Here is an 18881-nt window from a genome sequence, read left to right as displayed (position 1 = left end):
AGGGCCCAGAATTTTCCTTAAAATTGTCACCACATCACTTCTTTGGTTTAACTTTTGTTAACCATGAATCAAGCAGACAGGTAATACAAAAATGAAGAAATAAATAACGTGCTGCTGTGGACAACGTGTTGTAAATAGTGGAACAGATCCAGGACTGTTTAAGATGCATGATCACTATACTGCTTTAACCTCTCTCTCTCTCTCTCTCTCTCTCTCACACACACACACACACACACACACACACACACACACACACTGCCACCAATAAAAACGGACAACACAGCATTACACTTCATGGGAATATATTATTTTAATATTTTAATGCAAGATTCTTATGTAAAGCAAACAGGCATCTTACAGGTCATTTGGTTTCTTCTGTTTTAACAATCACGACATATTTTTTCTCATTTTCAGTTTTATCTCCAAGGTATGTAGTAAAAATAATATTGGAATAATTTCTCATATCAAGATAGCCATGAAAAGAAAAGAAAAGAAACAATGTGGCCATTGAATGTGTACAGTAATCACACATAAATCAGTGTCATCTTCAAAAATGCATTCTATTGAGTTTTAAATGATTTCACCTGAAGACAGATATCAGCTCATGTGCAAATGAAAGGGACACATTTCAAGCATTCACGTCTTTAAGAGCATCCCGTGGCTCATTAGCAGCCAGGGTCTTGGTGGCTTTTAAGGTATGGGGGTCCGGGACAGAGGGATGGGACAGTAGCAAAGGAGGTGGATTAAAGTGGTAGGGGGCAGGGGTACAGATGGTTGAAAAGTCAGGCAGGAGTTGTAACTTACCGAGGTAATCGTCATAAAGTGCCAAAAAGCTTCACACTAGATTAGCCTGAGATCCAAGTATACTGTGTGTGTGTGTGTGTGTGTGTGTTTGTGTGTGTATGACTGCATGTGTTCTCACCTTGTGTGTGTGCATGTGTGTATAACTGCATGTGTTCTCACCTTGTGTATGTGTGTGTGTGGTGCATGTTAGGTGTATGATTACAGTGAGGAGCCTGAGGTTCTAGGAGCTCAGTTACAAGCTGCTACAGAGTCAGTCCGAGCTGAGGGCTTCACATCAACAGTTAAGTGGCTCTGGAAGGAGACTTCCATATGGGATCGAAGCTTTTATTTATAGACGAGCAAAAGACTTGTAAAAGGAAATGGAGGAGGGCTTATGGTGGGGGGGATTGAAGGCAGATGGGGGAAGGGGTGGTTGTGTTTTGAGGCACAGAAATTGTGGGGCGATGAGGGTGTTGGGGGGGAAGGGGGGGGGGGGAAGAGCAGCGTTATGTCAGCATGTCCCAGAGACAGCAGCAACACAGAGCTGTCCAGCAGGCTGTCAGGCATGTGTCTCCTGTGTCGTCTCTCCTCCTGTCCTCCACCACATAAACTAGAGAAGAAGGAAAATGGGTCGATGGGATGAGATGGTAAAAAAAGAGGGGGGGGGTATGTAGCACAATTTGAAGAAAGCAATTAGTATTTCTTTTTCTCAAACTGTGTTAAAACCAGTGAAAATTCTGGGAGCAGTGAGTTCAAGTGTAACCATGGCTGCTGTGATTTTCCTCTAATTACATTCATTATGGGAGGCACATCACCATGGTAATGCCATAGCAGCCCGGACATGTGATCAGACAACGTTACAGCTGAGTAACATCAGCACTGCTCGAAAGTGGGAAGATGAAATGAGAGTTTGCAGAGCTATACACCTTTTGTTCTATGAGACATTTTCCGTGAGTTTGCATGTATGGTGACAGTTTTATTTCACCTGAACTCTGCAATTAGTCAGGTGGAGGGGTTAAATTACACATCAGCAGAGTGAGAAAGTCAAACAGCAGGGAAAGGAGTACATCTCCCTCCCTTTCTGAGGGAAACACTCAGGTGCACCACCTCATGACAAAGGATCACCTAAGCGACCAGCTCCTGCCCAATAGATAAAGTAAAGCTTGTGCTAATATGAAAAAAAAATTGGTTCATGTTTGGCCAATACCTATGATGAACGGCTCTGCAGTGATTGTTTAATCAGCTTATCTCACAACAGCAGGAACACCACACTGATTGTTCCAGAGCAAGGAGGTGTAAACTCTGATCTCCAAGATTCTCCTTACATATTCATTTGGAATTATTAATATTATTAATATATTTCATTAATGTATTTAATATTAATATATTCATATATTTTCTTCCCTGTTCCTGTGTGGGTTCTCTCTGGTACTCCAGCTTCCTCCCACAGTCCAAAGACATCAAGAGGGGACGAGGCTGATTGATACTCTAAATTGACTGTAGGTGTGACTGTGAGTGTGAATGGTTGTTCATCTCTCTATGTGTTGGTCCTGTGATGGACTGGTGACCTGTCCAGGGTGAACCCTGCCTCTCGCCCGTTGACGCTGGGATAGGCTCCAGCCCCCCCGCGACCCTTGATGTGTAGGAATAAGCGGAAGATGACGATGGATGGATATATTTTCTTCTTGTGCTTTTCATCTCACAGCTTGTGTGGTAATCTATTGTCCCCTAAGTGCCTGCAACCACCAAACGCCCTTTTCTGTATTACGCCAATCTAAAATCCTAGTGTGCAACTTATTAATCAGAATGTTCACAGAGCTCTACACTGACAATAATTCACTTACAATAACGCATTTGTACTTGATGTCACGCCTCTTCACTCATATTTGAACTTCATTCACTGACGCAATGGGTGCAGGCACCATGAAAGAAAAGTAAACACTGGTCATTTGCATGCTTTGTACTCTGGAATGAAACAAAAGCTGGTTGGAAATCAGTATTGTTCCCTTTTTGTGTCAATACAGACAGTTTTTACAAAGAAAATTTGTGCTAAAACACCCATCTTAATATATTTTTAATTTTTTAGTCAGGACCACTTTTGTCAAAAAGACTTCTTTTTTTTTTTTTATTGCTGAACATAGAACTTGGAAGTATGGTTCTCTTCTGGGACCTCTCTGCTCCTCTATGAGCATGGACGGAAAGCCAAAGGCGGTGAGAGCTTTAGCAGCAAAGACCCCCATAAGACACAGCATGTGACACTGATCATTCTTGTACAGTTTGTAAAGGAGGAGCTGGGGTGGTGGTGGGCGACAAGACAATGGGGAGTAAAACTGCTTTTGTATGATGGACCAATTGAAAGTTCAAGCTTTAGAGAATAGTTTACGGTGTAGTGTTCCTTGTCTTGTTGAATAGTAGACTGAATGCCCTGGCTGTCATGTATTGCTTTACAAATACCGATGGAAAGAGAAAGAACTTGATCCAATTTTTCTTAGGGTGATTTTTGCCTCTTTTGAAAGAGTAAATCCATAATTATGATGCCTATACTGCCATCTTCTGATGACAACATGCATTGCACAGACTAAGTAATCTGCTCCAAACCAGTCAATTCAAAAATGCCTCATTCACACACTTTATTTTTTGCAATGTTTCAATTTTTTTCTTAAAATACAGTTGACAACTAAATGAAAAAAAAACAACTAGAGGTCCTCAAACCATTCTGGTCAGACACCATTATGAATACTGGGCACAACTGCATCAATGTCTGATGTGTGCAACTTCTCACCTGTGTTTTTGGGAGCTTCTCCATACATTGGTCCAGGAGGGGGCCCACCTTGCCAGCCAAACTGTGGTTGTCCAGGGTACCCTTGGTAAGGGGGCTGTCCTGGCCCAGGGTATTGGCCTCCAGGACCCATTGGTCCAGCAGGGTAGTTAGGATAACCTGGATTAGGCTGCTCCATGTTTACAGGGTACCCCTGTGGAGGATAACCCTGATGTGGATAGCCTTGTACAGGTGGACCCTGGCCTGGGTAGCCTGGAGCAGTTGGCCCATTGCCAGGGTATGGAGGAGGCTGCTCAAAATTCATCCTTGGGTTAAACGATCACCTGAAAAACAAAATATTGTAAAATATTTCTTTTTGACTTTTCAATCAAAACACAGTCTTTTCAATCATATATTTTAATTAGTGCTGTAAACTGACTTAAACTGTCCAAATATTTTACTGAGTACTGATTTACGAATTGCATATGTTAGTTTTAGCTTTGGCAAGCAATTTTTCTGCATCAATAGATTTTGTTATATTTCAAACAGACTAGACAAGCCAAGGTGTATTGCTCTCTGGTAGCTCTCCATTTACCAGATACACCCACTCATGGGGTCAACCCTGCTTTTAATCATTCACTTCACGATAAAAATATTTTATCATATCATGAGTCAGGTGTGTTGATACACCCATATGTGTTGAACACCCATACCTCTTAGCATCAAAGCTAACCAGGCAGAATCCTGTCAGAGAGAGACAGACAGAATCCTGAGTCATCTGAAGATGCCAGCCATTCACAATGTGACCTACATGTGCTTCTGTATTTGGCTCACTCACTCAGCCCTGACCTCCCTTTTATAGCAAAACAAATCATAACTGTGTAAATAATACCTTTTGATTTGAAGTTAAACTAAAATAAATGACTATGGCTTCATTCCAAGCCTTTAAGCATACATTGAAGGATTTCTGATAATAGGTGAAATGAGTGAATGGAGACCTACAGGCCTAATCGTATCTCTTTTCTGATCCTACTACAGTAACATTAGTGCAAATACTTTTGAAAGAATAAACTGATCGCACTTTTCTTCTCTGCAGTGTTGCAGTTGTTTCTACGGACCTTTTATGACATATCCGTGTGTGTTTGTGTGTATGCCATATGGCCTCTAGAGCCACATTAGGCAAAGAATCCCTTGGAGGCCTGACACACACCGTAGCACAACATTTTCAGACTGACACATAATGATGCAACGTTTTCCTGGAACAGGAAAATGCATATCTTGTTGCCATCTTACTGACCTCTCAAGTTCCTGCCCATTGTTTCCTTTTATTTTCACAGCCATACAGAAAAGGCAAACATTCATTTACACTTAATAGAGGAGTCTCATGATTCAGTGGTAAATCACAGGCCTGTCAGAGATAAGCCCCATTGTCTTACTGTTCACACACAGAAGGCAGCAGCTTCACCGTGAATTGAGTGAGGATAATGGCATTGTAGCAAAGTGAAAAAGAGACTCAATCTTTGTGCAAATTTTTTCATGCACAAGTACAACAATGTGACTTCAAATATTCACATTGTGAGTCTGTTTAATGTTCAATAAGTACCTTCTGACAGCTGAGTTGGTGGTGATTTCCTGAGTGTGTGTCAGTTAATTGTTGCTCCACTCTAGACCTCATGAGAAGGAAGTGTACTTCCCAAGTAATTCCTAATGGCCAGTGATAAGGCAGATCCGGGCCCATCACAACCCTCATGCTAGGCCTTTATGCCTGGTTTTGCTCATGTGTAACAGCCATAACAGCAGAAACTTGGCCAGGAGACAGACTCCAGCTCAACTCGGCCTCTCAGGATTCCTCTGAATTTACACTGTAAACATCTAAACAGCACACTAACTCCTCCCTGTTCAGTCTTGACATTCACATCCAATCCTCTGTCAGAACTGTACACAGTATTTCTTGACGGTGAAGACTCATGTCTTTATCTGTACCTGATATCAGTTTTTGGAAACATGTATGACGTTCAAAATATTGTGACATGGTTTTATATCTCTCATTGCCCAATTTTCTAATAAATGAATAACAAGGTCCTCTTGTATGTAGTGCTCCGCAACTGATGATGCAATTCCAAAAAGAGGAAGTCAACCAAATTACAGTAGTTGCTTGCTATGCCTTTATAAAGCTGAGCAGACGATTCAGGACCCGAATGTGGTCTCAAAGCAACTGACAGATGGCAAGGCCTCAGTTACTATGGTAACGGTGCTCCAGGTAGAGCCCCTAGGTGATTTGTTTTTGTTATACCTTAAGCCAGTGAGAAGTAGTGAACTAACACAATTATCAGATCCCTCCCCCCGTCCCTGACAGGCTTTGATAACTGCTAGACCTTTGTTCCTGCTCACAAGTCATCCGAGACTACAACGTGTTACATTACTGGCTACAGCCAGAGAAATGGCTTCTTAAAATAATCCGTAATCTCACATCAAGTGTCAGCTTGCATTTGTTGTGCACACATAACTCTCCACAAGGTTTCGGTTAGTTTTCTTAATTTGTGAGAACTGCTGACCCACATGACAGCCATTTCACACATGTGCACTGGGAGAGAGTTAATTTACATGTATGCGTCATTTGTTTTTCCTCTGTTGGACTGCCGGTTTGTGAGCTCAGACACTGGTGTTTCCATAACAGTATCATGGTGATAGAATCATGAAAAGACACACATAAACATGGACAACACACAAGAGATGTCTCCCAGTGTGTCAAAGGCATTGACAGAAACAGACATAGGTCCCTAGCAAATGTGTCCTTATAGTAACACCATGAAAAAATGCACCAAAAATGACCACTTAAACCAAGAGCAGGGGTACCCAAACTTTATACCATGCAGGGCTAAAACTGGACCCTACCGGTGTGCCCTGGGCCTAAAGCAAACACAGATCCTGCCAGTGTCTGCATTTCTCCATTTTTCTCTTTATTTTTGTTCCCTTAGGGAGTACCAAACTGATGTCTAGCGCAATGTATCACTCCACCACCAGATCATATTATGAGAAAATAATTAATAAACAGGGAGCCGACATATTTAAAGAGCATCTTACCTCACAAAAAAGGCAACAGTATAATTTTTAATATTATTATTTCAGCATTATTATTTCATTATTAGGCTTGTTACTAGCTGTAATCTGTATTGTCGTTATTTTACATCTGGTGGGCCATATTGAACCCTATAGAGAGCCAAATTTCACAGGCAGGCCCCACTTTGACCAGACCTGGACTGGATTTTAAGACATAAACCTGGATCAAAATGATGAGGATAGTTAAACATTATCCATCGTTAAATATGATGACATTCACCATTGCTTAACCAAAATTATAGGACAATGTTGTGCTTGTGTGCTGACGGGACACACATAAACATTGGATATACTCTACATTTAAATAATAAATTAGTAATTTTATCTCTTCGTCCCTTTTATCTCTGCTGTCCCTAAAGTGCTGGTGTTAAGAGGAAGTCTCCGTTGGTCAGGGTCATGCTACTAAAGCTTCATATTAACAGAAGCTAAGCTATCCGTGTCCCCAGGCAGCCTTAGTTTCGTTTCTCCACCTTTAGAGGTTGAAGCCTGAGGCACGTCACACCGAAACCACAAAATTGGCCGCTGACTAATCTAAAATATTCATCATTTACACTGACAATACTGCCAAAGGGACAAGTACTATCATAATATTGATTTCAGCTCGGATATTTAGCTAGTTTGTTATTAGCTTATTAGTAGCTTTTCAGTATGAAGGTAATATTAGCATCATATTAATGTTTATTATCGGTGGCTGTACAATTTAAGTCAGACTAGTGAGCATCCATTACTTTTATTTAACAGTATATCGCTGAGGAAATCTTACTGGTGCTCGCAGAGGTGGCACATGCAGGCCACAGCCCACTCTATGCAGTGTTAGACCCCTGAATTCATCAAGACTAAAACGCACGGGAGCCGTGGAGATGTGCGGACCACCTACCTTAAGTACACAACAGCCCAGTCTGGTGCAAATAGCAGCTATTCTGACCCAGAAGGCAAACCCCTCTGTATCTTCAGTTCCTATTCGTATTGGTATTATTTTACCGCAATGTGCGTCTCTTTCTCTCTTATATCAGCAAGCCTAGTGCGTACCCTTGCGGGACGTGACGTCATTTGAAGTGAAGGGTAGTGGGAGTGCTCCTCGGGAGCGGAATATGTGATTGGCTCCAGGGACACAGCTGCCCGCAGTAGCCAACCGCAGCCTCGAGCGATGAGTGGGGGTGGGGGTGGGGGTGGGGGGGGGGCATTGACTCCTGATCTGGTCATCTGACCACATTAAAAAAAACAACATCATCAAGCTGATGACGACATCAGTATGAGAGGACAGAGTAGTTAACATGAGAGACTCATAAATGTCAATTATTACAGATCAGACGCCTTCGCCCTTGAGTTTACTTTTATTATTTAAAAGTTAATCCATAGAGTTAAATTCATGTCATTAAAAATTTAAATAAACACAAAGCCCACATATTTTTCAAGTCCTCGATTTAACTTTTTAACAAAATTTGAACGATATCTAAAATCTATTAAATTTATAAGTATTATAATATTTTGTATTTTATATATATGTACATATTTTTTTAATTTTTTTCCTGTAATTAAGTCTGGCATTTCTTATTATTTGTGTATTGCATTTTGAATCCACACTTAATGTGTTTTATCTTAAAGGAGCTCTTCTTTAGCTAAACTTTAGTTAAACGGGCGGGAGCGTGGTGGTTTCGTTTAGCTTCCAGCAGATGGCGCTATATTCTCAGTTGATTCTTTGAGCTGCACATCTTTTGTGTTCCTTGATTTCTTCGAAAGTGCCAGTTCACATGTTGTGTTATGTGGACTATCATTGCCACCTTTTATGTTTGATGGTCTTAACATGGTCCTAAATTAAAAATTCAGTATTTCAAGGGAACAGCTTACTTTTTAAAAGACATTTCTTTATTTTCTTCACCAAAAGCACACTTTATAATCATTCCAAGTGCATTGTGGCAGCAAATATGCAGTGTAATAGACATAATAACAGTGCAAATGTCTTTTATTGAATCGCTCCGGGTGATAAATGAAGACCTCAGAGTACTGCACATTTGAAATCTACAGGAACTGAAGAATCAAGTTCACTCATTTGTTATCCTAAGATATTGTGTAAGATATTCACAGAAGAGGAACTTATATCTGAGTCTTGTCAGTTTCTTTAAGTGTGAGCCATAACTCGGGGCCCACTCTGCATGTGATGAGCATTAACCGAGAACACTCTCATTTTACCTCAGAGTCCTGACTACCCCCTCTTCTATTTTATGGGCTGAGACTAAACACCTTACAGCCAGTAAATCAAACATACACACTTGCAAACATTTGCATGACATTCTTGACCATAAATGCTTACAATACTTAGTAGCTGTCGTGACCCAGCAACAACTCAATAATTTGCATTCAATCATAAAATTCATGAAGTATGAAAAACAAAAGTACTCACATGCAGCAGAATGCCACCTGTGACATTATTTTGGCTGCCAACATGTCAGTGCATGTATTCTGCAAACATACGAGGCATGGCAGGGTTGTGAAACATCATCTCCCTTCCTCCATTAGACATGACATTACATGATTACAGTATGAGCTGCCAGCCAGCACGACAGCTGCTACTGACAGCAGAAGTTAGAAGGAAATGGTGTGTATTCTGCAAGATGATACCCAACCACAGAGCATCATGTGATAACTTATGTACAAACCTATATCATCAGACAGGGCTGTGGACTGATGGTACCCCCAAGAACCAAGAAGCTGACATTTGACATATAGAAACTATGTTTACCTTGAGTACAAAGTTATAGTTGGAAAATATGTAGGCGAAAGGTACTATTTTTTGTGACATATTAAGCAATAGTAAGGCAGCAGAGGGACACCAGAGATCCTGCAACAAACAGCAAAAGGCAAAGGACAGCAACGTCTATTTTTTACTGCACAAAAGAACATTCATTTTAATTTTCTAAACATAGTATAGCGCCTGGAAGTCTTATCTACAGGAATATTGAAGGAAGGTTAAACTAATGTCATGTATTTTATTTATATAAATCTACTGTGTCATAAATTCATTGTGCAAGAAGATTAATTTAATGGTATGTTGAATGAGTTCCTGCCAATTAGTGTTTATGAAATTAAGTTTGTGTATGTGTTGTCCTGCATGAGACAAGCATGCTACCCCACCCCGTCCCCCCCCCGCTGTAATGATAGTTGTGGCTGAGCAAGTTGTGTGTGTTTGAGTGTCTGTTTACATTGTCACCCTGGCAATTCAGCCCAAGCCTCCAACATCGGCTTCAACAGAAGCAGCTGACGAAAATAGAGCCTTGTCCTCCAACCCAACCCTCTTAAAGGGGAAACTGGAATGGGAGAAGGGGGAAAGGGTGGGGGAGCAGACGAAAAGGGGGACTATTCTGTCCATGGAAAAGGGCAATGGAGCAAGTGTACCAGGGTTCATTTAAACTTAGAGGGAAGGTGGCTGTCTGCAGTGAGTTGTTTACAGTGGCGTAAGCAAGGCCAGCATTTTCCCAAACAATAACTCATGTACGCATGGGTCTCAAGCTGGGTCTCCCTCACACAAGATGAATTCTAAATAAGCAGAAGCAAGCAGAATATGGTGGTACTTTACAAACCCTTAACAAATTAGTTCTATCAAAATAATAAGTGAGCTCCTTGTATTTTCAAAGTTTTTGAAGTTTGCTATACCACAATCCTTATATGGTCAGAAGGATGCATACCAGAGACTTATTCTGGCCAGCCACCTATTCTTATGGTTAGCTGTTTGCTAACTTGAACATCAAAAAATAATTTAATCATGTGACTCCCTTCTAAGGGGCAGCATGGCTTGGAGGTAGAGTGGCTGTCTATCAACCGAGGGGTCGCCGATTTGATCCCACTTCTCCCTGTGACCATGTCGAAGTATCCTTGAGCAAGATACTCAAACCCTAATTGTGTCTGATGGCCCTGCGATGGACTGGTGACCCATCCCCCTCCTGGGGCCTTAACAGATAAGCAATACAGAAAATGGATGGATGGCTCCCTTCTAGACATTCCAAATGTTATTATACAAAATGGATCAAATTCTGATTGTGAAATATGCCATTTCACAGGAGTTTTGTGAGAAATAAAATGTATCTGCCATTTTAAAAGTGCAACAACGACAGGAGTGGGCTACAGCCAAAACAGCTACTTCTACTTAGCCCCCTGCTAAATTAGAGAAATCACTTAATCTTGTGGCTTTTTGAGACTTCCCAAAGGTATCATACCTGGCTCAGATTCTGAGTCATTTTGCACGAGTTGTGTGGCTCTTCATAAATCCATTCACTGCTTTGCAGCCACAGAACAGATATGGGGAAGTAAACCACAGGTGGCTACTTCCAGCTAGCCCTTCACAAAATTCAATATGGCTACATAATTTAAACATGCAACTATTCTGTAAGAAGAAAAAAAAAAGGAAACCTTACGAGAACAAAAATTATTTAATTCCTATGGTCATTTCATAGGTATTGCACGATGCTCCAAACAATGGAGTAGGCTACACTGTGACCACCAACTTCCTACAATTAGGCCTCTGCTAATTTGAAAGTAAATAAGATGAAGTAATCATATGGCTATTCTAGGCTACTCCCAATAGTTAACAGACCAAGGGCATCAAATTCTGAGACAGAATTGAGTCATAGAGGTCGTGTGAGCTTCAAAAAAATATGTATCCGCCACCAAAACAATAACGAAGTACAGGCTACAGCTGCCAGAAAATGGAGGCGAACTTACCCATTATAGCTTTAATGGCACTATATTCATTTGGAATTGTCTGGAATAGTGCCTTCTAGTTTATAGACTATTTCTCGCAATATACTGCAGGGGTTTGTACAATCCGAGACAATAAAATGTACATACACTGATGGGCCTTATGAGAGATCTTTGTGCATAAAGTTATTGGGAAGCTCATTTTTAGCTGTTAACACAGCTATAGAAAATGTCATCACATTTATAAATTTCAAACTATTAAGGCACGTCCCTTATGTTGTCATAATTGATCGTCCTTCATCAAACATGACAAGAAAGATCAGTGTGCATGTAGATTCATTCGAAGCAATTTGACGGTTCATTCTAAATGTCATGTTGCTGTGTGTGGCAAATAGTGATGAAAAGATTTGATTCAGCCCAAATACAACAGAATATGTATGAGTCGGTCTGCATGAAGCTATAAATATTTATTGTCAGTTGTGTCTGTGTAATACAAAAGAAAGTCCAGTGTTGCTGGAGTGCCTTGGAATATATTTTTAAGATCCATCTCTCTTCATCTCACTCGGAGAGAAAACCTCTCAAACAAAATCTCATGACAGAGCATGCGGAATTACCTGGCACCTGGCACTGTTCTCACGTGCGCCTAGCATAAACACACACACACACACACACACTTGTTCAAACAGTACATGCAGTCACGAGAGACATTGAAAAAAAAAAGTCCATGTGCTCACAAACCAAGGGCTGGAGTAGTTTTACCCTAATTTTTGGTAAGTTCTAATCATTCAGCAGTTGGGCACTATGACATGACACAGAGGAAGTTTCAAAAATTGAACTGGATGTTTTATCATCCAATCAGACATAAACATCAGTTCTTCACTGCTATAAGCATGCTGGTTCTTGTTTACATTTGCGAGACCATGAGAAGAGATCAACTGAGCACATCCCCACATCATCAGCCCACACGAGGCCAAGGGATCTGCTCCCTTGACTCAAATCCTCCATATCACTGGACAACAGTAATACAAAATTGTGTGTGTGTGTGTGTGTGTGTTGGGGGTGATGGTTGTTATTGTTTGCAAGCCTACCACAAATACCTAAGGCTATTTAATAGATACTCAGTAAATCCGCAATTAAATACTCCTGAGAAGTGCTGGTTGTACCCAGGCAGGTGTAACAGCTGAACCCCCGCATCGCAGTTGTTGAGTGGTTTCAGTATGTCTGGCTTTTGGGCTGCAGCTGCCCTCATTCCTCACAACCAGCTATTCTAATCTACAGAGGAGTGCCTAGAACACGTAGAATATGAAACCCTGACCCTGCTGATACAGTGTGAGAAGCCATGTAATAGCTGTACCTGCATCAGGTTAGCCCTCAGTTCCTCCACTGGCATGTGGAGATGGTTACATGCCACAATGTAATGCAGCAATAACAGCAAGTGCTTTTGTCTCACTTGGCTGTGTGTTGTGGTGATATTCAAATGTATATGCCTGGTCAATCTCCTATGTAGAGCAGCAGACAGTTTACTAATGTGTGACCTGCTTCAAGTACTTAACTGCTGAGTGGCCATGAGGCAAAGCCTGTCTGGTTACTCAAGGGGAGTCAACTCCCCTAACCCATAAAATCTCATTCCATACATGACTGTTATGCAATCATTATTCTGCTCAGCATGTAGGCCTCTGTGGCCACGTGATTTTCCATTACACAAGATAAGGTGAAGCCATCTGTGACAAGATCTTACTTAAGAAACCCAGTAAATATATTGTAAACTGGCACTTTCCACAACAGTAGAAGAGACATCAGACCCAACTAAAAGGAATATTTAAATTACTTGGGTTAATTACACCTTTGTGTAGCCTGATTCGTCAAAATGGTTGCTATTAAAAAGGCCCCGAGACTGGTGGAGGAACTTGTGTGAAGTGAAAGCTAATTGCTGGCTCCATTGCAAGATTGAAGCACTCTCTGCCATTTTGGACTCAAGAACTTAATACACTTATGCACCAGTGACTCCAATTATCACCCTGTCTTTCAACGGAGAACCTAGGTTGTTCTCATGGTCGTATTCGCTCAAAAAAATATGGTGGTAGGGCTGCACCAGTTAGCCTCTTGATAAGGCTGCAGAATTTTGAAAACATATCAAAATGCAATTTATTGATTTAATGAGTGGTATTACAGGGAATGTTCTTTTTTTCCATGCTGTAATTTTCATTAAAAAACCCAAGGACTGACCTTTTTATCTTTTGACAACAATTTGCCTTCAATATTACTCCTTCCTTTCATATCAAAATTGCATTCAGCCATATTGTGATTGACTGCGCAGCCCTTTACTTTGTGCTTCAACACCATTGGTTCCAGCAAAAATGTACTATTATGTCAAACCCTTTATTTTTTTTTTTCCAATGGTGAAATATTTTTTATGTCTGTATGTCAGCATTTATATAAAATGATATAAAAAATGGATACTGACAAATAAAAACTGATTTTACAAATGCTCAAGTTGACCAAGCTGTCCTCAACATTGCACAAATTCATGTCATGAACATTTAATAAAACACAAGTTTCAGTGACAGTCTGAATAGCCTTTATTTGAAATTATTCACATTCAATCTCTCCCGAAATAGAAAAGATTAGGGGCTGATTTTAAGTAGGCCTTGACCCAGAAGTCAGGAGACACCTGTCTGCCAATTTCAAACAGAAGTGCACCTTGCATTTTGGGGGAAGTAAAGAAATACAAGTGACTGCAGTGAAAAAGCCCACTTTAACTGCCTCAATGTAATCATCATACATTCTTCAACTTAAAAAAAAACCTGGCTACAAAGTACAACTTTCATATTTACAAAAAGATATAAAAGTAAAATCAAAATGGATTTCTTTCAATCCCGCTGAGTGAGCAACCAATCATCCCATTTAATTCCATTTCTAAGCTGAACACATTCTCTAGGGTCAAAAACACCCTATTTCTTTTAACCTTCTCTTTGGTTCCTCCACATTTATTCAAAAGAATAAAAAAAAAAAAAAAAAAAGGAAAAAAGCTTGATATGCAATGCTTTACTTTACGGTCATTAATGACCATGGAGGTGTTTAAACTGAGAATCTCCACAGGAGGCAATAGGTTTACTCAGATGTCCATCTCAAACTGGCTGTCGTCTGTTGGAAAAGAAGAGAAGAAACAGTTTAGATTAAGACAAGCCATACTTGGTGGTTTATTTTGTTTGCAGCCACACCTTAACGGACCCCAGACAGTAATTCATATCTGGCTACAAAAACAAAACAAACACACTTGACATCCTCAACCCCAGGACATGAGTTTACTCACACAGATGAGGGCGGGAAAACGGGGTCAAGCCTAATCCTCATGCGCTTTGCTTTAACAGCAGTAACAGAGGACAGAATGATGGTTGGTTGCATTATGTTTGATACAACATAAATGGTTCAACTTGTCCTTCGATCCAAACCTTTGGTCACACTAAAGAAAACCCCACCACAAGGGAGCAACGGCCAAAACAAGGTCATGTGGTGTCTAACAAATTTTGAGTTTTTTTTAGAAACAAGACTCTTTACCAAGGCTCTATAACTGCGGCTGATTTATTTTCTCTTCAGTACTAATCAACAGCAGCCACAGCTAAAGGAGGGCCATCATACACAATACACCTTGGCTACACTAATAAACCACTGGCCTAATTCTAAGGGGTGCCCTATATCCTGTTTATGCTCATGAGGAGAAACCCTCTGAAGGGTTAAACCGACACATAGTGATAATGACTTAAGACTCCTGTCGCAAAACCCTAAATACAGCACAACTGCTGTGCTGCAAAAATGTAGGTGCAGCACGCGATGAGCACAAGCTGCACCCGTTTACTTTGTTAGCACATTAGAACAACCTTTAATTGAACTGGTTACAACATGTATGCTTAAAACCATGTCAGAAAGACATTGTGAACTAGGAATCACGGATTCGTTTTTTTCCACTGACAATTTTCTTCTTCAATTTTAGAGAGCCCCCCAAAAAAAACTAACAACAACAAAAAAAAAAACCCGAATCATAAAAGCAGGTAACGTGGGGAAAGTTGTTCAATTTGTTCATCTTGTGTCCGAATTGCTCTGTGAATGTACGCCAGTAAACCCGAGGTCCACTGGTTCCTATGAAAACTTCCGATGTGCTTGTCAATTTCTCCATCAGTCATCACGAGATTGAAATATTTCGCATTTTGTCCAATGGCATAAAATATGTCTCCAAATACTGCCCCTTTTTATGCATTTTCAAAACAGTGTTTGCTAAGATGTGATCAAATGGAACTCCAGAGGCTGACCTAAAGCCATGTGTCTGCAATCTATTTTTTTCACAGTGCAATGATTTTACGTGCTTCTAATGACAGTATTTACACTTCATCATAAATGTGGTGTTGCTTATTGGAGATTATCCTGCAAATCAACACGTCCAAGTCTCATGAGCTTACATTTGCCATAAAGCTGATTTTCAACAGCAATCAAAAATGTACAGATGCCATTGGCCTTTGGTCAAGAAAATGGAGATCAAATCTTCTGGCACCTGAAATAATTGGGAATATAGTGATGTGTTTACCAATGTCCTTCTCTTCTTCTTCCTCCTCTTTGAGATCCTGCAGTTTGCCAATGGGGTGTGTGGCAGGAACTGTTACCCCTGGGATCTGGGGCAGACAGCATGGTGGGGTCCGGGCCAGAGGTGAGTTTCGACAATCCAGTAGAAACTTCCTGTCATAGATGATGCGGGTACCTGTATAGATGAGAGACAGGAGCAATGTTGCTTCTGAACTTCTCAATAATTCTAATGGATAAAAATGAGGTGTAAAGGCATCTGCAGGATGTACATTATGTCCCCTACTGGAAGGATTGAAGGGAGAAGCGTGTGTGTGTGTGTGTGTGTGTGTGTACACAGAGGGGAGGGATGAAGGCTGCCCCAGTGACGAGTTCTAGGAAATCAGAGCACAAAACATTCTGTCTTTGAAGCAAATATTTTCAGATTGAAGCCACATGGTTGGATCTTTGACTGGATTTAAATGCTGATACACGCTCAGGAAACAGACTTACAAGTCAGTCCTGCAGAGGTGACATGACTTCGCTCATCTTAAGGCGTCTGCTTGTCTCTCCTCTGTCACCATTTGAACTCAAGCCAAGTAAACAGAGTCATAAAGAGTGTGTTGTGATAAGTTTGACCAGGATGTAAGTCAAGGGGTGCCCCCCCCCAGCTGCTCATGTTCTTCCGATTTGGAGTTTGAGCTGTTCTATACAGTATCTACTCACCCTCTCGGTGCAGAAAAACATGTTATGTAATAAACTGGCAGTGAACTGTTCATGCTGGACAAAGGGAGCAAAGCAGAGAGAGAGAACTGGGGCGAGGAAAGGGGCCGGAATGCCAGTTATAGAGCAAGGCATGTATTTCCAGGCAGCATTGGAGTGCAGAGTGGTTATGTGTAGGAATAGTCCAGGAACTTGTGGCATGACCCACAGAATGAAAGGTCTGGCACCTAAAGAGGGACAGAGGTCAAAACTCTCTGTCGCAACTTCTAACAGTGATTGCCAGTGTTTTGGGCAAAATATATTCCCCTCTCTTGATGATACAGAATGTTTTCCTGAAATGCAGAGCTGCAGGAATAGGATGGCTTCCAACCACAGCTGTGACAAATCATTTGGCTGTAATGGAGGTTGGATAAAAACACACAGACAGATCTTGCTGCTTGACAGAGGTTTGCTCAGAGCATACTGTATGTTAAGAGTCACGCTTACTTTATGCAAGCCAGTTACTCTGCAGTCAGAACTTTAAAATCATCAAAAAGTATAGACAACAATATACTATTAGGGTTTATTTTGGTAAAAATATTCCAAGCCCCCAAAAAGTTGTGTGCAACATGTGAACTGCTGCCAGGTGTTGAACTGTAAGTTACAATGCATATATCTAACATGTTCCTCCATATTTATGCCAGTAACTTGCAGTGCTTGTCCTGTGACTTTTAGGAAAATGTACATGAAAAACATTCTGAGAAATGAAAAAAGTAAATCAAGCAAACAGAAAGTCGTGTCAGATTCATGATTGTAAATTCATATAAAGCTAAAAAGAAACATGCGTTGATACAAAAAAAACAACCCAACCTTGTATTAATTGAGCTATCAATCAGAATCTGGGGATAGTTATTTTAAAATGTCACGACTTCACCAGGTTTTTCACGACTGTATGAACACTTTATCTAACTTCACCTGATACCTTAATTCAAGCAGTTTGAAGTTATGTCATGTCTGGAAGGAAACACGTGCAAATCTAACTATCGTTTTAAGTGGAGTATTTGTTTGTTTTGTTCCCCTGCACAATCTCGGGAGAGTTAACCTGCTTCAACCCATTAATTTAACTTTAATTGCTTTAAAATAGCGTATACAACTCAGGAAGCCAAAGCTGGCGACATTTGAGAAAATCTTCACTAAAGGGAAACTTTGTTTGTTTTGTTGTTGATTTGAATGCGGTACTTACCTCCAGGCGTAGTGGAGAAGAGAGTGCCCCCGGGTGTCTGGCTGTAGCAGTCGGGGAGCTGGGACCAGTCCTTCAGGGTGAGCACCCTGGTGGGGATGGGACAGCTTTTCACTTGGTTGGTACCAGTCGACATGCTAGCTTCTGAGAGGCCGATGCACGCGGAAGAGTTTTTAAAAGTCCTTGAACTCACGGATAACGCTCACCGACAGCGGTGCACAAAGACCTACGGAGTCGCAGATGTACGTCTTAAAAGTTAAGTTAAGCTTTGGTACTTCAGTTCAGCTCGGAGTTTAGAGGTGTCCGCCGCCGCGAGTCACTGCCAGACGCTCCATATGCTGTATTTGTAGAAGTCACTCGTGATGTTTTTGTGGCACAGCGATGTGACACGTGGGGCACTGGCGATATGGTGCGATCGTTTTAAGGTACGAGGGCAGTCCGAGTGGGCGGTGTTGACACAACGAAAATGCATTCAGGCGGGGGAATTGACACGAGCTTTACTTTGCAGTCAATACGGAAATAATCAGAAGATTCAAGCTTTAATATATGTATGCAGTTATTTGTTTTTACAGCGTAAAACTACAAAACTGATTACAATTTAATTAAACAGAGTACCGCAGACCATGCTCTCTTGCACGGAACTTTCACAGGGTTTCCCAAAAAGCAACTTGTAAAAAAAAAAAAAAATGAAGCCAAAACGATCTTAACTCTAACAAAGCATCAATGTTGCCATCCTGTCTTTACTACAGAACAGTCTGTTCCAATGTTTCCACAGCACGCGCACCTCCATCTCATACCATCGACTGTTACACTTTCACTGTTACTGCCCCCTGCAGGTGTGTTTTAAAGTGTGCTACACGCTGTGCACATTCTTAGTTGTGCTCTCCGACCACCTTTATCAAGGGTAATGTCCATCTCCCCAATTGTGTTCTTAATTTTCCATGATGACGTGACGGGCTCATTTATTTATTCATGTTATTCTGATGTTTGTGGGTTTGCATCTCAGTGGTGTAAAAGTGTTTTTACTGCATTAAC

The 18881-nt window shown here is 40.9% G+C and overlaps 1 protein-coding gene and 1 long non-coding RNA gene across 2 annotated transcripts; both read right to left on the bottom strand.

Moving 5' to 3' along the window:
- Nucleotides 1-296: 296 nt before the first annotated feature.
- LOC147250793 (uncharacterized) lies at nucleotides 297-7708 on the bottom strand. Its single transcript, XR_015119130.1, has 3 exons — nucleotides 7539-7708; nucleotides 3566-3885; nucleotides 297-1393 (listed from the first exon to the last, which is right to left on the bottom strand). It is a non-coding gene; the product is annotated as an uncharacterized LOC147250793 (long non-coding RNA).
- Nucleotides 7709-13919: 6211 nt separating this feature from the next.
- Nucleotides 13920-18248, bottom strand: eif4ebp3l (eukaryotic translation initiation factor 4E binding protein 3, like). Its single transcript, XM_086223066.1, has 3 exons — nucleotides 17850-18248; nucleotides 15933-16103; nucleotides 13920-14497 (listed from the first exon to the last, which is right to left on the bottom strand). Exons 1-3 carry the CDS (start codon nucleotides 17980-17982, stop codon nucleotides 14469-14471), a joined length of 333 nt encoding a protein of 110 aa, XP_086079192.1. The 5' UTR covers nucleotides 17983-18248; the 3' UTR covers nucleotides 13920-14468.
- Nucleotides 18249-18881: the final 633 nt, after the last annotated feature.

Source organism: Aulostomus chinensis, chromosome 13 (assembly GCF_037954235.1).
Source record: "Aulostomus chinensis isolate RoL2024-O1b breed Wild chromosome 13, RoL_Achi_v1.0, whole genome shotgun sequence".
Classification (NCBI taxonomy): domain Eukaryota; kingdom Metazoa; phylum Chordata; class Actinopteri; order Syngnathiformes; family Aulostomidae; genus Aulostomus; species Aulostomus chinensis.
This window is presented reverse-complemented; position numbering and strand designations above follow the sequence as displayed.

Bases quoted from the DNA above. Each gene is read 5' to 3' on its own strand.
- eif4ebp3l (XM_086223066.1), bottom strand. From the start codon at position 17,982: ATGTCGACTGGTACCAACCAAGTGAAAAGCTGTCCCATCCCCACCAGG. The intron at 16,104-17,849 runs GTAAGTACCGCA...TCATCTATACAG, and splicing joins CTTCTCCACTACGCCTGGAG to GTACCCGCATCATCTATGAC. The intron at 14,498-15,932 runs GTAAACACATCA...CTTTTCCAACAG, and splicing joins AGAAGAAGAGAAGGACATTG to ACGACAGCCAGTTTGAGATG.